Consider the following 26,394-nt stretch of genomic DNA (forward strand, 5'->3'; position numbering starts at 1 on the left):
CACGATACGATATTTGATGTTCAATGATGTGGATATAACCCAAAACCTATTAGGGTGGAGACAAGATGGAGCTCTATACTAGAAGTAATGCACCTCTATATGTGTCTGGTGTGTACTAAGTTTGATATGCACCTATCTCCATCCTGTATCAATGAAGGGATATAAGACGATATCTAGAAGCGATAGGGGTCGGCTCATATTTGGGTGATCCTCGTCTCCATCTCCTGATGTAGTGGTGTGTGATCTCTGTCACTTCTTTGTGGTGGAGTCGGGACAATTGAAAACCATGAACTCTTTGTCTTTGATTGGCTTTCAGACTCTTTGGAAGTATGGGATCAACGTATAAATGGTGATGGAGATGGACGATTGTAATGGGGTTGATCAGGAAAGGCTTAGACAGATTCTGCATATTCCCTGATAATTGCCTAACACTTAACCAACCACCAATACAGGACCACACAGTATGTATGCACTTCAAACCTTCAGATACTTCATCGACAAGATCAAAGGGAATACATATATCTCATATTTATACTCAGGATTTCATCAGTTATTCATCAGACATAGATCAGAATCAGAACAGACAATAGACAGATAGATATAACTGCCGCCTTCCATTTCCCATCATCATCACACACCAGCGTCATCCCCTTTTCTTCCTTACATCATCGAAGATCACAAAAGATACAAAAGCCCCTACAAAAAGTTACATCCTTTCACATAATGTCTTTTCCTACTTACTTCGTAATAGGTTTCTGATTATCTCCTGAGTTGACTCTGACCTGATAACTTTCTGATTGGAATCTGAACTCATCCTGATAGTTCCCTGACTGCATATTAATTATGGTAAAGGTCCCCTTTACCACCTGGCACACCCGGTGGTACCAAAAAGAAACTTTTTGGCGACCTGAACCCACAATTCCCTTGATCACTCCTTTTGTTCAACCTCCAGCACACCATCTTCTTGAGTAAGCATTTCTTCAACTTTGTCCTCCACATTTTGCAATTCTGTATCTCCCTGATCATCTACTATCAGCTGTTGCAAGATTTCTTCTTCATTAATCTGCGCCTGCTGCATCAGATTTGTTTCAGGTACAGTCTTCTCCTTTTCTGCAACCACATTGTTTTGCCCCTGATCTGCAATCTCTTCAGAAAACTTTTCCAATTCCTGATTATCATTTTTCCTATGCTGTGCAATTGTATCCACTAAAGTATCCAACATTGGAGTCTTTAGTACATCATCTTCCTGAACACCCTCTTTTTCAATCTGTTTGTTGTCCTGTGACTGTTGCTCAAGGAGAGAGTTATATTTTTCATGTAACTCCTCATACTGAAATTTCAGTATCTCATACTCCTCCTTGTTTTCTTCTTTGGCAAATATTTCATATGGTTTAGACATCACTTCTTCTAGCCTGACTCCCAGATTTTGCCAAATTTGTTCTCCCTGCTTCCTCAGTTGAGCCTTCATGTCTTCAACCTCCTCAGGTGACAAGTACCATCCATCAATTGACAACTCATCATCTGTGCATTCTCTAATTTGCTTTTCCACATCTTTACAGGCTGCCACTCTATTCAGTAGAACCCTGTTGTCTGCTTCTAAAGCTACATTAGTATTTTCTAAATTCCCCAACTCCATAGTCAATACTGCTTTCCACTCATTCTGCCACACTTTGTACATTTTTGCATTGCTCTCTCTTCTGTGCAAATGACCCTGAAACATCTTTAACTTTTCTTCCATTTTCTGATTTTGCTCTGATGCTGCCTTGAGCTTCTCCTGCAACTCTTCAATTTCCTCCACTGTCATTGTCTTTTTACTCAACTGCCTTGCCAATTCTTCTTTCTCCTCCACAAGTTTTCCATTTGTCCTCTCCAAAAGTTCACTGTTCATGTTCTGCTGCTCCACAAACTTCTTTAATATCTCTACAGACTCTAAGGCTTTTGAGTATGTAACATCTTGAAAAAATTGTTTAACAAGAGACTGTTTGATATCCTCTTGCTTCTTTCCACTCTCGGTCTCCTTGGTCTGCACGACATCTAACCTTCTTTTCTTCAACTTGATGGAACGCTTCACCGGAGTTGTCTGAGCCCCCACAAGCTTTATCTGTCCATCTTCCTCTTCAGCCCAGAATTTTGGAATCTCTACATTTGTATTCAACCCCATAGTTTCCATACATTCACCATGTGAATACTTTGCTGACCACATACTCTTATATATGCCTGTCTTGGACTCATGATACTTCTTTGTCTTCATTTCCCTGTCAATCATCTGCTCAGAACCCAACAGTTCATGCTGCCCAAATACTTCCTGACTGTGTCCTTCCTGTCTGTCAGCCACCTGTTTTGACCCTGATGGTGTCATCGCCCTCAATACACCATTATTCTTTACATGCATGAAAATTGCAGCAATCAAAGGTCCCACTTTTGTACTTCTCTGCACTCTTTTCTTTTCTTTGAAAAATACCTCTGAATGTATTCTTTCATACAACATTGTTGCCCATCCAAATCTCTTACCCTTCTCTGCCATGCTGAGAATTGCATAATTCTCTCTTGATATGTAATCCAACTTCACCAATAACATGACCCTTTCCAAAAACCATTTTATTTGCTGCAATCTCTCTGCATCAGACACATTTTTCAAAGAAAAATAATTGCGAGTACCTTCACTCTTCCCAAATTCTGCATCCATGTCCTCCTCAGATGCTTTGTCCACCGCATTATCAATTCCTTCAGGCAATCCAAATACTGTCGCCACTAATGCTGCTGACAAGTAAACTCCGTGTCCCACCAATCCATTACAATCTATAAGCTGCGCCATCATCATGCCTGTTTGAGTCGTGAAACGCCAGTGTGTCCATGGCAACTGTGCATACTCCAATAGCTGAATAGACTGCAGCCATCGTGCATGTCTGGGTTGGAAGGAATCGATCTCCACCTTAAAATCCATGAGATGATGCTCTGTTGCTTGTCTGGCCTTCATTTGAAGCGGTGTCAGCTGCTGTACATCCTCTTCCTCATCGTCGATCTCCACCATTGTTCCAGGGCTTGGCCTTGCCGATCTCAGCCCCCTCCTTTGCACCATCGCTTCAAAATCAACAGCTTCTCTAGCTAACGGCGGCGTACGCTGGGCTTGCTCTTCACCTAGCAACACACTCTTTCTCTTCTGCATGGCGGGCACTAACGCTGACGCACTATTACTTGAGATGTCAAGTCCTCTGTCAGTTTGAAAACACGAAAACGTGGTCTCACACTCCACCTTCACTTCTCTATTCATAATACCTCGTACCCCCGAATCGAGAAAAAATATTCCCACCTCATTTTGACACTCTTTTTGAGGAACCTCCCCTTCAAATAATTTCAACCGATACCCATTCAGTGGTTTTCCAAACTGGTTCCCAACTTCATCCTGTAACACAAAAGTTCCTGGCCCTCTGACTTCTGCTATCTGATAAGGCCCTACATATCTCAGCTTGAGTTTCCCTGGTCTTGGCCCCAACTTACTGTTATATACCATGACCCAGTCTCCTTTTTTTAAAAATTGAACTTAATGTGTCGAGACACCCATGCTTTCCTTCTGTTTTGCACTACTTCTGCCAAATAAGCACTCAGAATCCTATCCTCCTCCAATTTCAACAAGGATTCCTCCCTGAAAGGTATAGACTCTTCTGGAGACAGTCTATGCTCAACTGCAATTCTCAGACTAGGAACTACAAATTCCATTGGTACTACTGCTTCTAGTCCATATACTAGCCTGAAAGGTGTCTGACCTGTTGTCACCTTGAAAGCTGTCCTGAAAGCCCACAAAGCAGAATCAAGCTTTGTATCCCAATCCTTCCTATTGTCCTCCACAATCTTCTTCAAAATTCTGATCAGGATCTTATTAGTACTCTCTGCCTGTCCATTTGCTTGTGGATAATACACTGTAGACTTCTTGTGTATTATTAGGTGTGACTCAGTTAACGTCTTGATCACTTTGTTGAGGAAATGTACTCCTTGATCTGAAACCAATTCCACAGGACACCCAAATCTGGTCATAATATTCCTATAGAGGAATCTTGCCACACTACCTGCAGTATTATCCCTTGGTGCCACTGCTTCAACCCATTTTGTTGCATAATCAGTAGCCACCAGAATATATCTGTTTTGAGTATTTCTTGCAGAAGGAATAATAGGTCCCATGAAATCCAAACCCCACTTTTGAAAAGGTTCAAGTGGTACCACTGGTTGCAAAGGCATCCTATCTGCATCATTTGGCCTTCCATCCCTCTGACAGAACAAACACTGCCTGCAATAGTTGTAAGCATCCTATTGAATACTTGGCCACCATAACCCTGCCTGAAATACTTTTCTAGCAGTTACTTTATGAGAAAAGTGTCCTCCAGCATTGCCCCAATGAGCCTCTGAAAGAACTGCCTTTTGTTCAGCTTTCCCTGAAACACACCTTCTGATCACCTAATCTATTCCTTTCTTGTATAACATTCCTGATATTACCATAAATGATCTGCTCCTCAATGCCAACCTCTTCCTTCTATCTGAAGTCATCTCTTCTGGAAAAAAACCCTCCACCAAGAACTGAAACATCTCATCATACCAATCTTCTGCTATCAGACCTGTCACCACCTGAAACAGTCCTGCATCAGGTAATTCATCAGGCACTCCATCTGGTGGTTCTCCTATCTCCAATCTGCTCAAGTAATCTGCAATGGCATGCTCTTTCCCCGGTGTATGCACCACACTATAGTCAAATTCCTGAAGTAAAAGAACCCATCTTGCCAACCTGCCTGACAACTGTGGTTTATTAACCATATAGATCAAAGCTTGATGATCCACATGAAACACCACCTTATTGGCCAACAAGTAATGCCTGAACTTCTTCAATGCATAAACCATGCCTAAACCTTCTCTTTCAGTTATTGAATAGTTCCTTTCAGCAGAGGATAGCACCCTGCTTGCATAATAGATAGGTCTAAACCATCCCTTCTCACTCTCTTGCATCAGGACTGCTCCCACTGCACAATGACTTGCATCCACAAATATATGGAATGGCAAATTCCAATCTGGAGAAATTAGAATTGGTGCCACCACCAACATCTTCTTCAATAATTCAAAGGCCTTTTGCTGATCAGTAGACCATAAGAATGGTACATCCTTCTTGGTAAGCTTTGTCAGTGATTGACAAACATATGCCAAATACCTCAAAAATCTGTTATGCCACTTTACTTGTCCCAAAATCCTTGACAACTGTTTCAAGTTCTTAGGTACTGGTGCCTTCAGAATTGCCTCCACCTTCCTGGAATCAATGGCAATCCATTCTTTTGATATCACATGTCCCAAAAGAATCCCACTGCTTATTGCAAATGCACACTTTTCAAGGTTCAAAGAAAGTCTAGCTTCCCTGCACTTCTGCAAACAGAGCCTGAGATGTCCTAAATGCTCATCTTTTCTCCCAAAAACACTGAAATCCAAGAACACCCTCATAAAAGTTGTCAAGAAAGGAGCAAACACTTGTTGAACCCACTTCTGAAAAGTAGGAGGTGCATTTTTCAATCCAAACCCCATCACATTGTAAGCAAACACTCCCCATTTTGTAATAAAGGCAGTTTTTTCTCTGTCCTCCACTGCCATCCTGATCTGATTATAGCCACTAAAACCATCCAAAAAGCTATACATTTCATGTCCTGCAACCACATCCAACATTGTATCACAATATGGAAGTGGAAAAGGATCAGTCAGTGTGGCAGCATTCAGCTTCCTCCAATCCACACAAACCCTGATCTTCCTATTCTTCTTTGGAACAACCACTATTGGAGATAACCATGTCACCTTGTCAACCGGGTAAATGAAACCTACTGCCACAAGCTTGTCCAATTCCTCTTTCACTTGCTTAGCATAACTTGGGTTTAATCTGTATCTTTGTTGTACCACTGGGACTGCATCAGCCTTCAGGTTGATCCTGTGTTCACAAAAAGCTGGATCCACTCCTTTCATGTCACTGTAATGCCAGGCAAATACATCCTTGTATTCCCTGAGTAAACCCTGCAGTCCTCTTTTAAAATTCTGATCCAGATTGACACTGACCCTGACCTTCTGAGAATTGCCCTCTGTTCCTAGATCCATGTCTTCCAAATCATCTTCCCTTACCCTTGAACTTTTTGAAAGATATTCCTCAAAATCTTTCTCTGCCCTGATCTCTGCATGTTTCTGTTCTGCCTCCAAATAAGATCCTTCAGGAAACAGCTTTCTCTTGCCCAATTTTTTCTTCAATTTCTCCACCTTGGGATCATTAGCTACATATTTCTCTGCAATATTTTGTACATCCACTTCAAATATTGGAATGATAGAAGAATTTACCCTCAAAAATTCCTCTTCCTCATCTTCTTCCAATTCTGGAGCCATATTGATTGTTTCTGCATGCAAAGGTCTGCAATCAAGTGGAAGTATTTTGCTGGCCACCATCTTCATTCTCACCTTTTTCTTGCCCTGTCTCAATATCACATAATCTGCTCCCCAATGTTGCTTGACTTTTGCTGCTCTAAGCCAAGGTCTCCCAAGAATCATAGGATATGACTGAGAAGACTTTTCCAACTGCAACACCACAAAATTAACTTTAAACCTGAGACCTCCAATCTCAATTTCCTTATTCTTGACAATCCCTAATGGCTGGATCCTCCTCTGATCTGCCATTTTCACTTGAAATGGTGCCGGATCCCAACAGGTAATGTTCATCTTCCTGCATGTTTCCTCTGGAAGTACATTCACTCCTGATCCTCCATCAATCAACACTCCTGGCATAAATATCTGCTCCATCTTTACACTGATCACTGGAACTTTGTAATCAACATCTGCAGGTTGCATTTTTGCTACCTCAATCTCCTGATCCGGATCTTCATCTGTCTGTAAGTCAATCGGATTCTTTCCCCCATACTGTTGTTGTAACTTCTGCATAAATTGGTCTGCAAAGCTTGGTACCAAACTCAAAATCTGCCTCAAACTGATCTGAGTAGGTGCTTCCATTAATGCATCAAAAAACTCCTCAGACATCTTGACTGCAGCTTTCTTCTGTACAGTCAGCGCCTGATCATGTCCTTTACCAACTCCTTCCTGTATTCTGTCCGCCGGATACCTTACTATTGCCTCAGGGACTTCCTGAGTTTCCCTTCTTTTATCCTCCTGTCGCTTGTTCACTTTATTTATCTCCTTCAATACCCCCATTCTAATCTGGTCCTGAACCTTCCAGTCGATTGGTTGTTGTTCTTCTTTTTTCTGAACCTTATCCCCCTTTACCTTTCCTGACGACCTGGTTACCACCATAGCTCCAGGAACATTATACCCCTCTTTAACTCCTTCAATCGAGACACAATCTGTACAATCACATTGAAACAGGTTGCTTGATTCCCCTCTTCCACAGCAGCGCTCATTAGGCATCCGGGCCCTATCAGGCTCCACTTTGGCATTCATCAGGAACTCTTCAGATTCCTGTTCTTCTTCTTCCAACATGACAACATTTAACTGTGCAGGAGGCCTTTGTTGAGGCTGGCCGCCTTTATTATTATATTGTACTATAGGGATCCCCCTCTCACTCCTGTGTTTGCACCACAGGGTGCATTCAGGTCCCTGTCTGTGCCCTTGTGTTCCACAATAGGTACACGGTAAATTTCCTCCCATTCTGTCCTGATTCCTTTGATTACCCCACCCTTCTTGGGCTTGAAGTCTTTGAATAGGACCTGAATTTCCCCAGTTTCTAAAATTCTGTGGCCTTCCCTAAGGCCCTCCTGCAATCATGACATTCGCTACAGGTGGATTCATTCTTTGCTGCACCCTTTCTGGAATGCGTCCTCGATAATTTGGATTGTACCAACATCTTTCATCACTATGGCCAAACACTTGACATGTTTGACAATAAGGCCTCTCTGGCATACCGAATTTTGTAAGACCCAAATTCTTCAATTGACTGACAATCATCTGACTGATGTCTTATTTTCCAGGAACTGTCTGCTCCCTGCTTTTACCCTTTTTCTCTTTGTCCTTCTCCTACCTGGAGGATTTCTTCTTTTTCTTCTTACTTTTCTTCTTCTTTTTCTTTTTCTCTGACCAATCATCATCTTCTTCATCAGAATCCTTTTCAAACTCTGAGTCTTCCTCATCTGAGGAGTCATCTGTTTCTTCATCATCTTCTTCATCCTCTGAATCTGATTCTTCCCTTTTGGAAGATTTCTTTCTCTTCTCAAGGCTTCCATACCTTCTTTCTGCCCTTGTGGCTGCTTCCACCAACTCATTGAAATCTGCTTCATTGTTGATCACTCCTCTTCCTGCTACTGAACTGCGCAGCTCCAGATTCAATCCTCTACAAAAATAATCGCCGAACTATTCAAATGATGGCCTCTGTGCTGCCAACAATCTGTTGTTGAGGTTTCGAAATTTCTGAGCATAGTCTTCCACTAGCAATTTTCTTTTCTTCATCTTTTTCATTTTGATCAAGATATCCTCAGGGGTCTTTTCCTCCCTGAATCTTGCCAAAATCTGTTTCTTAATGCTTCATATGTTGGAAAAGCTGCAATACCATACTGCATAAACCAAGCCATTGCCTTCCCCTGCAATGTGGCAGCAAAATGCTCCTTCTTGGTAGCATCATTATGGATCACATTGTATCCACTTGCCATCCACCTGGTCTCAAACTGCCCCACATGACTGTTAGCATCCTCCTTGGATTTCCCGCTGAACTTAGCCGCCCCCACTTTCGGGTTGGGTACTGGTTGAGCCATCACTACAGGTTGTGGTTGGAGTTGATTCACTGGTACTGGTACCGGTACTTGTCCTTGATTTATTTGTTTCAAAGGGAAAAATGGTAATGGTGGTGTGTGTGTTTGAAACTGCAGCCTTCTTGGTCTAAAAACTTGATTGATTGCTAATGCTCCCACAAACCTTTGCAGGTTCAGATTAGAAATCTCCTCATTCTGTTGCTCAAAATCTTCGGTATTGCCAGAAGATGTACTACTTTGCCTTTCAGGAGTTGACGGTTGACTGCCTTCCTCCTCTCCTTCTATTGCTGCGAATGAATCTACTCCTTGCCTGCTACGAAAACGTGTCCAATAAGGATGTTGTGCAGACTGGCGACCATCCTCTTCTTCACTCATACATTAAGTCCGCTTGCCAGTTGCTTGTCGGCTGAGAGCGTACTTCCTCCGAAGTTCCAAGTATCTCCTGAGTTGCCGGATGTTCACAAACGACCAACTTACAGGGAGATTATTTATGCCAACCGGATGAATGCACCGGAAGAGGATCACCACTTTGATTCTAATACACTTCTGCACATCCCTAGGCAATTGTGGAAGGTACTCCCGCAGAAAAATTCTGTCGTACTCCTGCTTTTCTTCTTCCTCTGTTACCCAATTGCGAAATCTGATTAGCAAATCATTTCCTTCTTCCTCTTCTGACTCCCAATGTCGAAATTCATATAGCAGGTCTGTAACATCCTCCTCTGTCATCAGAAACACTTCAGTCCTCTATGCCACAGGTAAGGAACAGATCCGAAACATTTTGCAGGATCGCCAAAGTGTAATGGGGTTGATCAGGAAAGGCTTAGACAGATTTTGCATATTCCTTGATAATTGCCTAACACTTAACCAACCACCAATACAGGACTACACAGTATGTATGCACTTCAAGCCTTCAGATACTTCATCGACAAGATCAAAGGGAATACATATATCTCATATTTATACTCAGGATTTCATCAGTTATTCATCAGACATAGATCAGAATCAGAACAGACAATAGACAGATAGATATAACTGCCGCCTTCCATTTCCCATCATCATCACACACCAGCGTCATCCCCTTTTCTTCCTTACATCATCGAAGCTCACAAAAGATACAAAAGCCCCTACGAAAAGTTACATCCTTTCACATAATGTCTTTTCCTACTTACTTCCTAATAGGTTTCTGATTATCTCCTGAGTTGACTCTGACCTGATAACTTCCTGATTGGAATCTGAAGTCATCCTGACAGTTCCCTGACTGCATATTAATTATGGTAAAGGTCCCCTTTACCAACGATCAGCCATAAAATAGTTAAGAAGGGCCAAGGCTGATGGCGTTGGAGGAGAGGGATAAATATTGTCCTGAGAATAGGTTAATGAAAAGGAAGATTAAAGCATTGAGACTACATTCTTTTCGCATTCTATGGTCTTACCATCAGTAATGCCAAGTGCCCTACTAATGAGTACCTTTGTGGTTTTATTTCAGATTTTTCTCTTTGCATGAGGTTAGTATTGAGGTAGTATGTACAAGGCGCAAGCGTAATATGTACATGCCCTAAGCTTCCCGTCTGGCTTTAACTCGGGCACTTGGGAGCATATTTGTTGAGATTTATGCAAGGAAGGAGCCATTCTATGTTGAAGATTTAACGTATAATGATATGTTGAAGATCCCCATCTTTGAAGCTTCATGTTGGGTCCTCAGCAAGCACCCAATACAGTATGATGTATTGTCGAATTGCAAAAGTGGCCTGAACTACTGAAAAGACTGTTGTAGTTGTTAACTGTAAGGTTGATGCCACAACCTCCACTTACAAGTTTGAAATATACCAAGGTCTGATCCATATGACCTTAAAACAATCGTAACCTTCCACATTTAGATTTGGGACTATTCTTAGCCGGTTCTTGGTGCCGCTTCCGTTCTCTTCCCCAAACTCCAACATCCAGTGTCTCCTAACACTTAGTGGATTTCTGCATTCTCTGTTTTCAGCACCCTTTTGCTGCTTTTTTTTAGCATGGACAACACCTTCCCTTTGCCTTGTCAATGATTGGTCGGAGACCTTTCTTCTTCATAGGTCTCTATCCTCTATTTGCACTGGTGTGGCGCTTGCTACGACGTGTTTCCAGATCGCATTTTCAACTCTAGGGATCGCCATCTCTTCTTGTTATGGGAAATATGCAAGGGCTGGCCCTTCCTAATGGGAAAACACCAGCAAGGGAAAACAATGACAAGAGGGAAAACGTTGGCAAGAACTCCCGTAGCCGGCCATGTACAAAGATGTCTTTAGTAGAGTATATGCAACCTAACTAAGAGACCTAGTTCTAAACCACTTTAGACAGTTCATGATTTGCGTTTCTTCCATGTTATGTTGCGTTTTCCATTGCAGGACGTTTTTTTGCTAGCCGTGGCGGGAAAACAAGGCAAGCATCATTTGGGATTCTGATTTCAGAAGCCTTGGGAGTGGAGCAGCTGTCTTTCTCTCACCATTCCTCTCTTCCTCCCACCATTCCTCTTGCTCAGCTAAAGCTTGCAAAGCTTTGACATCCGCCGCACCCGCCACGTTAAATTCGTGGTAACTGCTTGTGCCTTCTTGCACACGCATACGCATGTGTCGGAAAAACCTCCCATACGATTAGTCACTGATGATCAACTGAGGTAGTACGATAGCAATGAACTCAAACTCTCCAAGCCCGGCAAGCTGAAAATGTTAATGGTGAGTGATCTGATGCCCAAACTGAGACAAAAATGCAAGCTCTTCTTGGTCTGGGAAATACGCAAGGGCTGGCCCAACGTGATGGGAAAATACTAGCACAGGAAAACGTTGACCAGAGGGAAAACTCTGGCAAGAACTCTTTGTAACCCGCCTTGTACAAAAATGTGTGCAGTAGAGGGTATGCAACCTAGCTAACAGAGGCCAAGTTCTAAACCACTTTAGACACTGCATGATCTACGGTTTTTCCATCTTGTGTTGCGTTTTTCATTGCAGGACTTTTTTTGCTAGCCGTGGCGAGCAAACAAGGTAATTATCATTTGGGATTCTCAATTCAGAAGCCTTGGGAGTGGAGCAGGTGTCTTCCTTCCACCATTCATCATGCTCAGTTAAAGCTTGCAAATCTTTGACAATCACCGCACCCGCCACGTTAAATTTGTGGTGACTGCTTGTGCCTTCTTGCATACGCATACGCATCAGTTAGACAAACCTCCCATATGACCACTACACTGGTGATCAGCTGAGGTAGTAGGACAACAATGGGGAACTCCAACTCTCCAAGCCCGACAAGCTAAAAACATTGATAACTGATCTGATGCTCAAGCTGAGGCAAAAATGCAACCTCTTCTTGGTTTGGGAAATACGCGAGGGCTGGCCCTTCCTCATGGAAAAACGCCAGCAAGGGAAAACACTGACAAGAGGGAAAACGTTGGCAAGAACTCCTTGTAATCTGCCTCGTACAAAGATGTCTGTAGTAGAGGGTCTGCCGTGGCGGGAAAACAAGGCAAGCATCATTTGGGTTTGTGATTTCAGAAGCCTTGGGAGTGGAGCAGCTGTCTTTCTCTCACCATTCCTCTCTTCCTCCCACCATTCCTCATGCTCAGCTGAAGCTTGCAAAGCTTTGACAACCGCCGCACCCGCCACGTTATATTTGTGGTGACTGCTTGTGCCTTCTTGCACACGCATATGCATGCGTCAGAGAAACCTCCCATACGATCAGTCATTGGTGATCAACTGAGGTAGTACGACAGCAATTTAATCTAACTCTCCAAGCACGGCAAGCTGAAAATGTTCATGGTGGCTGATCTGATGCCCAACCTGAGGCAAAAACGCAAGCTCTTCTTGGTCTAGGAAATACGCAAGGGTTGGCCCTACCTGATGGGAAAACACCAGCACAGGAAAACGTTGACAAGTGGGAAAACACTGGCAAGAACTCTCTGTAACGCGCCCTGTACAAAGATGTGTGCAGTAGAGGGTATGCAACCTAACAAACATAGGCCAAGTTCTACGGTTTTCCATCTTATGTTGTGTTTTCCGTTCCGGGACGTTTTTTTAAATAGCCATGGCGGGCAAACAAGGCAATTATCATTTGGGATCTTGGATTTAGAAGCGTTGGGAGTGGAGCAGCTGTCTTCCTTACACCATTCCTCATGCTCCGCTGAAGCTTGCAAAGTTTTGACAATCGCCGCACCAGCCACGTTAAACTTGCGGTGACTACTTGTGCCTTCTTGCATATGCATACGCATCAGTCAGACGCATACGAATACGGTGAAGTTCTCCATTGCTTCCCGTACCGATTCTTGACCTTCCATATTCAGTTTTGGGACTGTTTTTGCTGATTTTCAGCCGGTTCTTGGTGCCCCTCCCGTCCTCTTCCGCAGCCCTCCGGCGTCATGCGTCTTCTGAGCATTAGTGGATTTCTGAATTCTCTGTTTTCAGCTACCTTTTGTTGCGTTTTTTGGCGTGGACACGTTGACAATTACTTGGGCCTTCTTGCATACGCATACGCATCAGTCAGACAAACCTCCCATACGATCAATTATTACTGGTGATGAGCTCAGGTAGTAGGACAACAATGGAGAACTCCAACTCTCCAAGCCCGGCAAGCTGAAAACATTGATAACTGAACTGATGCTCAAGCTGAGGCAAAAATGCAACCTCTTCTTGGTCTGGGAAATACGCAAGGGCTGGCCTTCCTAATGGGAAAACGCCAGCAGGGGAAAACACTAACAAGAGGAAAAACATTGGCAAGAACTCCCTATAACCGGCCATGTACAAAGATGTCTTTGGTAGAGTATATGCAACCTAACTAACAGAGACATAGTTCTAAACCACTTTAGAAGGTTCATGATCTGCGTTTCTTCCATGTTATGTTGCATTTTCCATTGCAGGATGTTTTTTATGCTAGCCGTGGCGGGAAAACAAGGCCAGCATCATTTGGTATTTTGAATTCAGAAGCCTTGGGAGTGGAGCATTTGTCTTCATCCCACCATTCCTCATGCTCAGCTGAAGCTTGCAAAGCTTTGACATCCGCCGCACCCGCCACGTTAAATTCGTGGTGACTATTTGTGCCTTCTTGCACACGCATAGGCATGTGTCGGACAAACCTCCCATAGGATCAGTCACTGGTGATCAACTGAGGTAGTACGATAGCAATGAACTCCAACTCTCCAAGCCCAGCAAGCTAAAAATGTTAATACTGGCCGATCTGATGCCCTAACTGAGGCAAAAATGCAAGCTCTTCTTGCTTTGGGAAATACGCAAGGGCTGGCCCTACCTGATGGGAAAACGCACGTTGACCAAAGGGAAAACGCTTGTAAGGTGCAGTTGAATAAATGTTGTATTTTCTCAACATTAGTGATCCATATTTTGCTCAAGGTTCCTTTTAGTTCTTATGGAAGGGAGAGCCTTCCGTTCTTTATGGAGAGTGTTGTGATCACGAACAAAATGGATGGATATTATGCGTGCAAGTGTATGAGACTGAGAGAAAGAGAGAAGAGAGATACGACACCGGAGACGTTTTAAAACCCTCCAGCTCCGAAGGCCCCACTCTCCTCGGCAAGAGAGGTCTACTTATGATTGCACAAAGGTGTACAATGATGATGCATGGACTGATGCAACTCATGACTATGCCGGTGACAACGATGATGACTTTAGGGCTGAAATCGGTGTCCTTCTATCTGGTGTCCACAAAGAGACTATGGCTGGAAATCTGAGACCACTTTGGGGTACTGAAAACGCTGTTTTGGTTGCTGTCTTTGTGGCTGAAAAACGCTGGTTTGTTTGCTATCTTTTGGCTGATAAAAACACTGAGAAATAGCAGGTCTAGGGCTGCGTTTTTATGGCTGGAATCGAAGGCTGAAAACGCTGAATACTTGCTGCGAGAGAGGGCTGAAAACGCTATCCCTGCAGTTCCCTTTGGCTGAAAACTATTGCTTGCTGAAAACTAGTGGAGCAGTTGTCTTCCTCCCACCATTTTTTGCTAGCCGTGGCGGGAAAACAAGGCAAGCATCATTTGGGATTCTGATTTCAGAAGCCTTGGGAGTGGAGCAGCTGTCTTTCTCTCACCATTCCTCTCTTCCTCCCACCATTCCTCTTGCTCAGCTAAAGCTTGCAAAGCTTTGACATCCCCCGCACCCACCATGTTAAATTCGTGGTGACTGCTTGTGCCTTCTTGCACACGCATACGCATGTGTCGAACAAACCTCCTATGGGATCAGTCACTGGTGATCAACTGAGGTAGTACGATAGCAATGAACTCCAACTCTCCAAGCCCGGCAAGCTGAAAATGTTAATAGTGGCTGATCTGATGCCCAAACTGAGCCAAAAACGCAAGCTCTTCTTGCTCTGGGAAATACACAAGGGCTGGCCCTACCTGATGGGAAAACACCAGCACAGGAAAACGTTGACCAGAGGGAAAACTCTTGTAAGGTGCAGTTGAATGAATGTTTTATTTTCTGAAGATTAGCGATCCATATTTTGCTCAAGGTTCCTTTTAGCTCTTATGGAAGGGAGGCTTCCGTTCTTTATGGAGAGTTTTGTGATCACGAACAAAATGGATGGATATTGTGCGTGCAAGTGTATGAGACTGAGAGAAAAAGAGAAGAGAGATACGACACCAGAGACCTTTTAAAACCCTCCTCTGAAGGCCCCACTCTCGTCGGCGAGAGAGGTCTACTTATGATTGCACAAAGGTGTACAATGATGATGCATGGACTGATGCAACTCGTGACTATGCCGGTGACGACGATGACGACTTTAGGGGTGAAATCGGTGTCCTTCTATCTGCTGTCCACAAAGAGACTAGGGCTGGAAATCTGGGACCACTTTGGGGTGCTGAAAACGCTGTTTTGGCTGCTGTCTTTGTGGCTGAAAAATGCTGGTTTGTCTGTTGTCTTTTGGCTGATAAAAACGCTGAGAAATAGCAAGTCTAGGGCTGCGTTTTTATGGCTGCAATTGAAGGCTGAAAACGCTGAATACCTGCTGCGACAGAGGGCTGAAAACGCTATCCCTGCAGTTCCCTTTGGCTGAAAACTATTGCTTGCTGCAGTCCCTTGTGGGCGATCCAAAACGCTAGATGTTGTGGGATGAGGGGCGATAGCAAAACGTTAGGGTTGGTGCTCTGTCGGCGAGGTGTTGCTTGTGGAAAACGCCAAGCTCCAAGGAGAGATGGTGATAGCAAAAATGTTGGCTGAATGAGGATGGGCGTTTTCCATTCCAGGACGTTTTTTTAAATAGCCATGGCAGGCAAACAAGGCAATTATCATTCGAGATTTTGAATCTGAAGATTAGTGATCCATATTTTGCTCAAGGTTCCTTTTAGCTCTTATGGAAGGGAGAGCCTTCCGTTCTTTATGGAGAGTGTTGTGATCACGAACAAAATGGATGGATATTATGCGTGCAAGTGTATGAGACTGAGAGAAAGAGAGAAGAGAGATACGACACCGGAGACGTTTTAAAACCCTCCAGCTCCGAAGGCCCCACTCTCCTCGGCAAGAGAGGTCTACTTATGATTGCACAAAGGTGTACAATGATGATGCATGGACTGATGCAACTCATGACTATGCCGGTGACAACGATGATGACTTTAGGGCTGAAATCGGTGTCCTTCTATCTGGTGTCCACAAAGAGACTATGGCTGGAAATCTGAGACCACTTTGGGGTACTGAAAACGCTGTTTTGGCTGCTGTCTTTGTGGCTGAAAAACGCTGGTTTGTCTGCTGTCTTTTGGCTGATAAAAACGCTGAGAAATAGCAGGTCTAGGGCTGCCTTTTTATGGCTGCAATCGAAGGCTGAAAACGCTGAATACTTGCTGCGAGAGAGGGCTGAAAACGCTATCCCTGCAGTTCCCTTTGGCTGAAAACTATTGCTTGCTGAAAACTAGTGGAGCAGTTGTCTTCCTCCCACCATTTTTTGCTAGCCGTCGCGGGAAAACAAGGTAAGCATCATTTGGGATTCTGATTTCAGAAGCCTTGGGAGTGGAGCAGCTGTCTTTCTCTCACCATTCCTCTCTTCCTCCCACCATTCCTCTTGCTCAGCTAAAGCTTGCAAAGCTTTGACATCCGCCGCACCCACCATGTTAAATTCGTGGTGACTGCTTGTGCCTTCTTGCACACGCATACGCATGTGTCAGACAAACCTCCCATGGAATCAATCAAGCTCTTCTTGCTCTGGGAAATACGCAAGGACTGGCCCTACCTGATGGGAAAACGCCAGCACAGGAAAACGTTGACCAGAGGGAAAATGGTTGTAAGGTGCAGCTGAATGAATGTGGTATTTTCTCAAGATTAGTGATCGATAGTTTGCTGAAGGTTCCTTTTAGTTCTTATGGAAGGGAGAGCCTTCCCTTCTTTATGGAGAGTGTTGTGATCACGAACAAAATGGATGGATATTGTACGTGCAAGTGTATGAGACTGAGAGAAAGAGAGAAGAGAGATACGACACCAGAGACCTTTTAAAACCCTCCTCTAAAGGCCCCACTCTCATCGGCGAGAGAGGTCTACTTATGATTGCACAAAGGTGTACAATGATGATGCATGGAGTGATGCAACTCGTGACTATGCCGGTGACGACGATGATGACTTTAGGGCTGAAATCGGTGTCCTTCTATCTGCTGTCCACAAAGAGACTATGGCTAGAAATCTGGGACCACTTTGGGGTGCTGAAAACGCTGTTTTGGCTGCTGTCTTTGTGGCTGAAAAATGCTGGTTTGTCTGCTGTCTTTTGGCTGATAAAAACGCTGAGAAATAGCAGGTCTAGGGCTGCGTTTTTATGGATGCAATCGAAGGCTGAAAATGCTATCCCTGCAGTTCCCTTTGGCTGAAAACTATTGCTTGCTGCATACGCACCAGTCAGACAAATCTCCCATGCGATCAGTTACACATACGCGTACGCATACGCTCTCCTTGGCTTCCGTTGAAGTTCTCCATTGCTTCCCGTACCAACTCTTGACCTTCCACATTCAGTTTTGGGACTGTTTTTACTGACTTTTAGCCGGTTCTTGGTGCCCCTCCTGTCCTCTTCCACAGACCTCCGGCGTCATGTGTCTTTTGAGACTTAGTGGATTTCTAAATTCTCTGTTTTCAGCCACCTTTTGCTACGTTTTTTGGCGTGGACACGTTAACAATTGCTTGTGCCTTCTTGCATACGCAGACGCATCAGTCAGATAAACCTCTCATACGATAAGTTACTAGTGATCAGCTCAGGTAGTAGGACAACAATGGGGAACTTCAACTCTCCAAGTCTGGCAACTATCTTCCTTCCACAAGTTCTAAACCACTTTAGAGAGAGAGAGAGAGAGAGAGAGAGAGATGCTATATAACCAGGTTTGGCTAGATGGATGAAAGGAATGTATCCTTGCAAAGATGTCAATGCAATTATAAGTGTAAGAATAGCTCTCTTGGCTATCAGTATGTCAGGAGAAGAACGTTCTATGAACATCTTCGTCGTGAACGGGATGGACATCTTCATCCAAGTGTCATAAAAGAAAGTCTCCAACAAAACCATTCTGACACCTTGCCAAGTGTGGAAGCCGCAAACGGTTCTGACACCTTGCCAAGTGTTGAAGCTGTAGCTGAGTCTACTCCATCAAATCAAGCTCAACGAAGATTTTGTTGTAATTGCAGAGCATACTGCTATGGTAGTAGATTTGTGGCTTCATCCACATATAAGAGACACCAAGAGGCTAATGCTAAATATAAAAGTCTGTGCTCTACTTTTGGCTTACAAAGCTTGGACATTCCAAGCTCTTCAAATCAAGAGAATGACATCTTGTTATCAACTCCTACATCTTGCGACGCTTTAAATAGTCCATATTCTTCACATGAAGAGAATGATAGTGTGCCATTGGTGGATCCAATTTGTGAGGAGCATATTTTAACAGAGGCTGCGCATGTGAACGAACACTACATTGAAGAAACTACAAATGGAGATCATGAGAGAGATCACGATGAAGACACACAGTTAAATGATAAGATTCTTCAGAAGATCATTGAGATGCAAGCTTTATGGGATGAACATCAAGTCTCCATTGAGTTTCAAGACCGTATGCTTAAGCTTTTGTTTGACAAAAAATCAAATAAAAATTCAGAGAGTTTAAGTACACTTCTTGTCCAATTGTCACCATCTTGGGATTGTTCTCTAGGTGGTATTAGTGTTCCCACATCTTGGACCCAATTGAATACATTGTATAGAAGCTTGGGCATGGCTGACAAAGATAGATATCTTATTTGTATGGGATCAAAAAACAACACCCATAGTCCCATCTTATATGAGTCGATAACTGAGGATAGCTATGTTGGGAATGTAGTGTTATGCTGTTGTGAAGGGAAAAGGAGAAAAGTTAAGAGATTGAAAAGAGATTGTTTAAAATGTTGCGAAACATGCACAAAGTGCAAATTGCCACGCAAGGAGATGATATCATTTGACTATCTCTCTATAGAGAAGCAATTGCAACTTATATCAACTTCTAGCTCGGTATGCCATGGGCTTGCGAAGGGATAAAGCAGCCGCTACACTAGATTCCTCTAGTTCAAGCTTTCAAGGTTGATATATTTATGATAAAAATCGTCTCCAATGTCGCTATCCACCGCCTAAAAGGAGTATGGCTGAAATGCAAAAAGCTCTCTCTCTTTCAGTCAAGACCACTTCACAAAGCCAACGTGATGATATTTTAAAGAATGCTGGATTAAGTGGGAAGTCTAGTTTATGGAGACTAAATGATCTTTATGGTTTTGATGTGTCATTGGATCTTGTCTATGACACAATGCACATTCTCTCTTTGAATGTATTTCAAAAGTATATTTCACTTTTGATGAGAAACTCGACAACAGAGATGAAACGCAAGATCGATGATATCACAACAAGATCCCTAAGCTGTGTCCCTCCGGTCTTGCGATATGGTCGTTGTCCAAGATATCCCTGTAAATATCATGAAAGTTACAAGGCAGAAGAGAATCAGAAGTTCATACAGTGGTGTCTTACATTTATATTATGTGAGGTGGATGGATTGTCTAGTGATATACAAGATCTCGGACTCTTATTAATTGATATTGCCCGACTTTTTTTCAACTATACTCGGGATCATGGTTGGACAAACAAGGCAATTGAGGTTGCAAGGACCTTGTTTTCATCTTGGAGAGTCAGGTCTGAAGAGGCTTTTGGTGCTAATTCATCACCACTTGAGCATGTGGCAGGTACTATCATATCTCAACTTCACTTTACGTAACAACGTCCAGAAGAGGGTTTTAGCAATTGCAAATCTAACAATGTCTTCTTCTTTTGAAGGGAGTGGAGAAATACTAGATGATATTCTTCGACATGGAAATCATGATGTTATATGGTGCTTTCTCTATGAGCGACTTGTCTCCACCTATGTGAATATAAAGTCAAACAATAAAGAGAATGAGATTTCTTTCACTACCTTTCATAGGAGAAGACTTCTCACATGGATCTTAGCACAAATTCATAAAGATAAGGATGGCCTTTTGCCTCACCAAAGGTTGTACCAAGAGCTTCACTTCGCTCTCATGGCACCCACAGGATATGTTATTGACTCTTTAGTGCAGTATGAATGCCAAGCATGGCATAAACATGGAATACTCAAAGTGTCATTTGTCTTGAAGGCAAAGGATTTGTGGAATGCTCTCTTATTAAATGAAACCGACTATCCATGTGGTAGTTCTGTTTTTGATAAAGGGATCATCATAGGTCCTAAAAGGCAAAAATGGAGGGAGCTTTCTCAAGTGGAACAGAGATTCTTGTGCCAAAGAGAGTGTATATCCACACATGTTCAAGAACACAACAAAATTTGGTATAACGGAGAAGTCTTCAAAGTTGGTGATACGGTTGTTGTGAAATCAGATAACTATGTTCCTGGCTCATTCTCTGTTGGTGAGTGGAAAGCACGCATTAAATACTTTTTCTCTGCACAATGTGGTGCAAATCTCATGCTTTTCTTTGTTGCAGATTACTACAAACAATCGATCTTGGTGGAAGAAGAAAACGAAAGGTTGAATGTGGAGCCAATCACTGGAATGAGTGTACTGCAACAAACTCCCATGCCTTTCACTTGGGACTACATAAGAGAAGTCAGCTCTTTACTTCATAAGTTTATTCCATGGAGCTTTCAAAACTCCATCATTGCTTATGAGATTAAAGATCTCTCTGTGCGTAAGCGTCTACTTACTGTGGGGGTTGTGGGATGTGTACCTCCATGGGTGGAAGAAATGGATATTGTTCAAATTAAACAATGTGATGATCGTGACTTTTCTAGTCATATGTTTTTATATGTTGTTGTTCGAGAGGTGGATGTGGAAAAAAGAAAGGTGCGATTCACAAGGCTTCTCCAAATGCAAAGTAGCACGCAACTTTGGAAGGCAGGAGTCGAAGATCCTAATTGGCAAGATATATCCCTTTGTGTCGCAGTAGTTTCTGGTTGGGAGGTTCTCAAAAAAAAGAAAACAATGAAAGACAATAATATTATGCTTTTGCCATGCATGTGGCAAGTTTGTTTGTAACACGTGAGATTTTGGAATCATCTTTGATAGTTATGTCCTTGATAGATAGTGTCATTTACAATCATGATGTAACTATAATCATTGTTCTAAACTTTTAGGTCTTTTCTTTTCAAAATCTTGAGGAATAATTTGTTAGTTCTCTTTAAGAAAATCCAATTGTAATTTTTACGTATTTTTTACATCTTTATGGTTTATAACTTCATTTGTCATAGTGCTCGATGGCACAAAATGGTCGCCCAGCCCCATCATACGCTGATATCTTTTGTCCACCTGAGCCCAAATTGAGAGATCCAAGCAGGCTTTATGGAAAAAAGCTTTTAGAGGTGTACTACAATCAGGATCATTATCCTGCGTTTCTACAAAATTATAGAGATGTAAGAAAGTGGTTCAAAGATTACCCTTTTGTGAGTGATTTTCATCATAACCTTGAAGAGCAAGAGAAGATTAAAGCATTGATCGAAGAAAACAAAGGAAAACTTGCAAAGTTTGAATTTAAAGATGCAGCTTACACTTGGGCATCAGAGGATATCTATCAATTTGTCATTAGCTATGCACAGTCGCAAAGGAAGTACGACAAGAAAAAAACCTCAAAACCTGTAAGTATTACTCTTTCCAACACTTTGGTTGAATTATTATATATTTCATTATATTTGATGATTTTTATGCTTGTTGAAAGGTATACTTCACAAGGAGAACATGATCCTAAGAAAGGAAATCTAGATCTGAATGTGGCGATTGTAGAAGAAGAAATCCACAACGGGAGTGGACATGAGAATACTCCTACAACCATGGTAACATGCACTTTACTTATGTTTGATTCTTATGGCTAGTATCATTTTATTCTTTGAATGTTTGATCATGTAATACTTAAATCAACTTAGTTTGTCTACTTATTGTTTACTAAAAAATCTAGAGAGAAGAATTATATCTGCTTTGGAAGGAGACTCAGAAGATCGATGCTCCAAACAATGATGAGGTATTAGAAGATTAACGCAATGACTTGGATATGTTCAACATGTTATACTCTTTAATGTTTTTTCTTTCTTCTTTTAGAATTTGGAAAACTTGGATATTGAGCTCGAAAATAGTGTAGAGCATCAATCTTTTGTGTCGTTGCTCACAAATGGTAACTTAAAACGAGTGAGAGCTATGCCCCAATCTCCTAGGACAGGAGAGACATCACAGGTGATTTCTATTTTTTGGCTTTAAAGCATGGTTCATAACTTGATATGTTCTAAGAGGGTTTTTTTGTGTTTTTATAGTTGGTTTCTAAACCTACGAGTGCGTCTTTGCAAGTGCCTCAACAAGATGGTGAAAGTATACGCAAAAGCAATAGAGAACGGAAGGTAGGTTTTTCAAAGTATTGAACAAATCACTCATGAAGATATCTTTAAGTCATATACTAGTCATAATCTCAAGTATACCACTAGCTATAGTTCTCTCTCCACTCATTCACTTATGTAGTCTCTCTCTCTCTCCCCTATATACGTACACTCATTCTTATCGATACATTTTGTTGTTTTATTATGTTTATATTTGTTATGTTTTTCTAGATGAGTGAGAAGCTTCGTAACTCCACGACTTGTAAAAAGCCAAGGCTCTTATTAAAGAAAAAGAGGAGACAGGTATTTTAATATAGAGAATTTACTTAATGTTCTACTTTAATATGTACTTGTAATTTATATATCTTTTTGTTCTAGGATATTGGTAACATCAATGATGATAGTATTATGGCTTTTGTTGAAAATGTCAATGGCGATGGTTCTTCTTGTTTATCAAATGACACAATCCATGATAAAGTAAGTTTTTATCGTTTCATCAGCATTCATTTCTCCTATTACGAAATAGTCTTTGGATATTTGATGTGTTGAAGCTTTGACTAACGAACATTGATTTTGTGCAGGTATCCCTCCTTCTAACTGTTGAAGAGAAAGAGACGATCCTCTTAAAGTATTTTGATCTTCAAACAATAGAGGATATGTACTTAGTTTTGAAAGCTAGTTTTTTCAAAATTAGGAAGGAGGAGACTACATTTAGAGACAACAAGAGGATACTCACATTGGATGAGATGAGAGAGAGCTTAGTGGAGTGGTTGCTTTCTACGCAGAGAGTGCTTTTGAGAAGACAACTTGGTCACGATTTGACATTTGATGAAGTGGACATTGTGTCTTTTTAAACAATTCAACATAAGTTTTTCTTTTCTAGATTTTGTTAAATTATGAAAAAATGATGTGATTGTGAACTGCAATTGATTGGAATTAAGAAGTCTTCTTACGGTGTTTTCGTTTATGTAATATTTAATTTTCTTCTTCATAAAATATGCTTTCTAGCTCTTAAGTACTCCTCATGCCTGCAAGCTCCTCGTTGAGCCCCCATTGTACAAAAAAATCCAACTTCTCCTTCTCCGCAAGTCCAAATCATTAAGAGAATTCTCCATATTATTTACTAGTAGATAAAACAGGGTTGGAATTAGCAAATTAAAAATGCTACATTTATTGTTAGTCTAATAAGGTTATTTTCTCAAGTGTCATATTTACTACGTAAGAAGTGTTTTCCTATATGGACAATATTTTCTACATAGTAAAATGGTATGGGTGTCGGCTTGACGTCCGATTTTTCTATATAGAAAATAATTTTCTACATAGAGAATTATTTCTATATAGGAAGATGTGGAGAGGAAAATTTCCTATATAGACTACCTAGTAAATTTTCCATTTTTCCTAGTTTGCACTTTTCCTACTTACGTTCATTTCTACCTAGTCAATAATATGGAGAATTCTCTTTTTTTACTATCTAGGAACATGTTTGAAAGTCCTTGTGTGAGGGTAACCAATAGTGCTACAGACGATGGGGCCTAAAGGGGTCGCCAGTTGAGGTGGCATAGAGGGAGGCCGCCAAGGGCTGAGGAAAAAAGGGCACGACAGGTTGCTTTATGGAGGAGGCAGTGCTGGAAAGAGCCGCCTGTTGAGGTTTTTGGAGTCGGGTCCCGCCAAGGTGAGGGGCCGCCGTTATACAGTGCAAAGGGGGGCCGGGCCCAAGCGAGAGCTTGTGGCTTCAGGTGTAGGATTTTTTTTCCATTAAGCCCATCACTATACACCTCCTTTTAAAGGATTTAGTGGTCATAATCGCCTATGTTTTTTCTGCAAATTGTGTCAATTTCCTACCCACTCTCATGCTTATGGTGATCTCATGGACTCGGATGTGAATGCAGTGTAGGACATTGATATCGAAATGTTTACTGGTGTTAGATGCATAAATTGGGTGCAAGCTTAGACGGATTAGATGAATGTTAGAGATTCTGCAATACCGTGTGGATGTTAGTTGATTTTGAAATGCTATTGTTGATGTGAAGGTGCTCTAAAGGGTTATAGACGAGAACCTCGCTGATATGCTTGGTCTTTTAGTGTATATAGTTGGAGATGTTTGATTCTGGGCTTGGACAAAAGTTGTTTGCAGATTGTGTATCATGGTGTGTGTTTGCTATGGGATAGGGGTGCTGTGAGATCACTGGGCTATAGAGAGGCATTTATACTGTGTGCTGGTGGTTTTCCCACTTCCCCCTTTCCAGCGTACAATGGCAGTATCCACAAGTAACGTACAATGCCAGACAATGCGCTCAAACACGCGCCAAATGATGCATACCCACGACAAATCCAAGTGACTCCACTGTCAGTATATTACTCTACTCTAGCTACTTGTACCTGTGTGAATCACCTGTACCTGTCCCTGTAACCTGTAACCTATAACCTATAATCTCAAAGCTGAAGGTACTGGAAGAAGATCCTCGGTGGGGGTGCCAAAAGAGTTTGAGCGGGATGGAAACACACACAACACCACTATAAGGATCCCGACACACACTCTTCGGATGATACCACACACACACACACACTATGGGACACCACTCGGCTTACACAACTCACCTTGCCGAGACTGATAAAGTGAGAGGAGAGAGACTATCCATTTGCCCACTCAACACAGAGACACACACATACACACACCCAAAAACTTAGCTCAAAAGAGAAAGATTTTTTATGTTTAGATACAATTGATCTTGGGCCAACACCAATGGGGAAAATAGCTCACAAAATATGGGTAAAATATGCCAGATACATTTACAAATTTGAGCAGAGGCTTCGCTCTCACAAGAGAAACTTACACAGCCAAAACAATAGAAAAATAGTGAATAATTTGGCAGAATGGACAACATCATTGCTTTCAGGACGGCCCAAAACCCTAGTCTACAATGTCAAAGTGCTCGAATCCGACCTCAGATGAGCAGTCTATGGCCAAAATAGGCTCCAAAAACAACAAAAACTCAGTTACGACTGTTCCCTCTCTTCTCTCCACACTTTTCTGTGTTTTTCTCATGTTTTCCAGTGTCCACACTTCACTTAATCCCTTGGGAAACTTTGGCCTTTTGATTGACCTCAAACAAACCCCGAACAAGCCAAAAAATGGCCACGTAGTGCATTTTTGTCACCCTTCTACATCCATCCGCACACCTGGCACTCAACCTTTTCCAATAATGCATCCCACAATCATGTGAAGTGGCCCCCAAATATAGTTCTCATGATAAGCTTTTTGCATAATTCATCACAAGAAAACACCCCCGTTGTGTCCGTACTTATCTACGTGTAAATTTTGATCCCATTCGTCCTCCTGACACCATTGGATGCCACTTGATGCACCTGCTTACCTAATGGCGTCGGCATGCTGATAGCTTCCTTGAGAAGTTTTACGCTTCACCAAATGCTCATTATTATAGAAAAAACACACTGGTACTGATGATAATGAGAATCAATGTACTATGTATACGCTGTCCTACCTATACACATGTGGGTCCCACGTAACCACCTGGCTCTAGAAAATGGGCAATCCTTTATTCGATGCACCTTGCATGTGTATGTACATACGCGCAATCACTTCTTCCAAAAAAATCGTAACAACATATCCAGGTGGAGGAGGTGTTTCTGGAATAGGTTGTACATGCCTCTCCCTAGCATATTCCATGCTATAGTAACACTCTTCCCTCGTATGGTTTGTCCATTTTCTCTCATTTTCACACCACTTAATCTCCCTCAGATCAGACGTTACAAGAGGATTTAACCTCTTGATCATTTCATTCATAAACTT

The 26,394-nt window shown here is 42.1% G+C and overlaps 2 protein-coding genes across 2 annotated transcripts; one reads left to right on the plus strand and one right to left on the minus strand.

Annotated features, from left to right (window-relative positions):
* Positions 1–928: 928 nt before the first annotated feature.
* On the minus strand, positions 929–7,494 carry LOC147462236 (uncharacterized). The gene is made up of 3 exons (XM_086502985.1): positions 6,862–7,494; positions 6,193–6,270; positions 929–1,762 (listed from the first exon to the last, which is right to left on the minus strand). Exons 1-3 carry the CDS (start codon positions 7,492–7,494, stop codon positions 929–931), a joined length of 1,545 nt encoding a protein of 514 aa, XP_086359111.1.
* Positions 7,495–19,827: 12,333 nt separating this feature from the next.
* Positions 19,828–23,487, plus strand: LOC147462237 (uncharacterized). Its single transcript, XM_086502991.1, has 11 exons — positions 19,828–20,635; positions 20,711–21,186; positions 21,474–21,665; positions 21,766–21,857; positions 21,938–22,052; positions 22,175–22,237; positions 22,315–22,446; positions 22,524–22,607; positions 22,815–22,886; positions 22,962–23,060; positions 23,165–23,487. The coding sequence occupies exons 1-11, from the start codon at positions 19,828–19,830 to the stop codon at positions 23,435–23,437; spliced, it is 2,406 nt and encodes an 801-aa protein (XP_086359117.1). The 3' UTR covers positions 23,438–23,487.
* The last annotated feature ends 2,907 nt before the right edge of the window (positions 23,488–26,394 follow it).

Source organism: Adiantum capillus-veneris, chromosome 3 (assembly GCF_014529385.1).
Source record: "Adiantum capillus-veneris isolate H3 chromosome 3, ASM1452938v2, whole genome shotgun sequence".
Classification (NCBI taxonomy): domain Eukaryota; kingdom Viridiplantae; phylum Streptophyta; class Polypodiopsida; order Polypodiales; family Pteridaceae; genus Adiantum; species Adiantum capillus-veneris.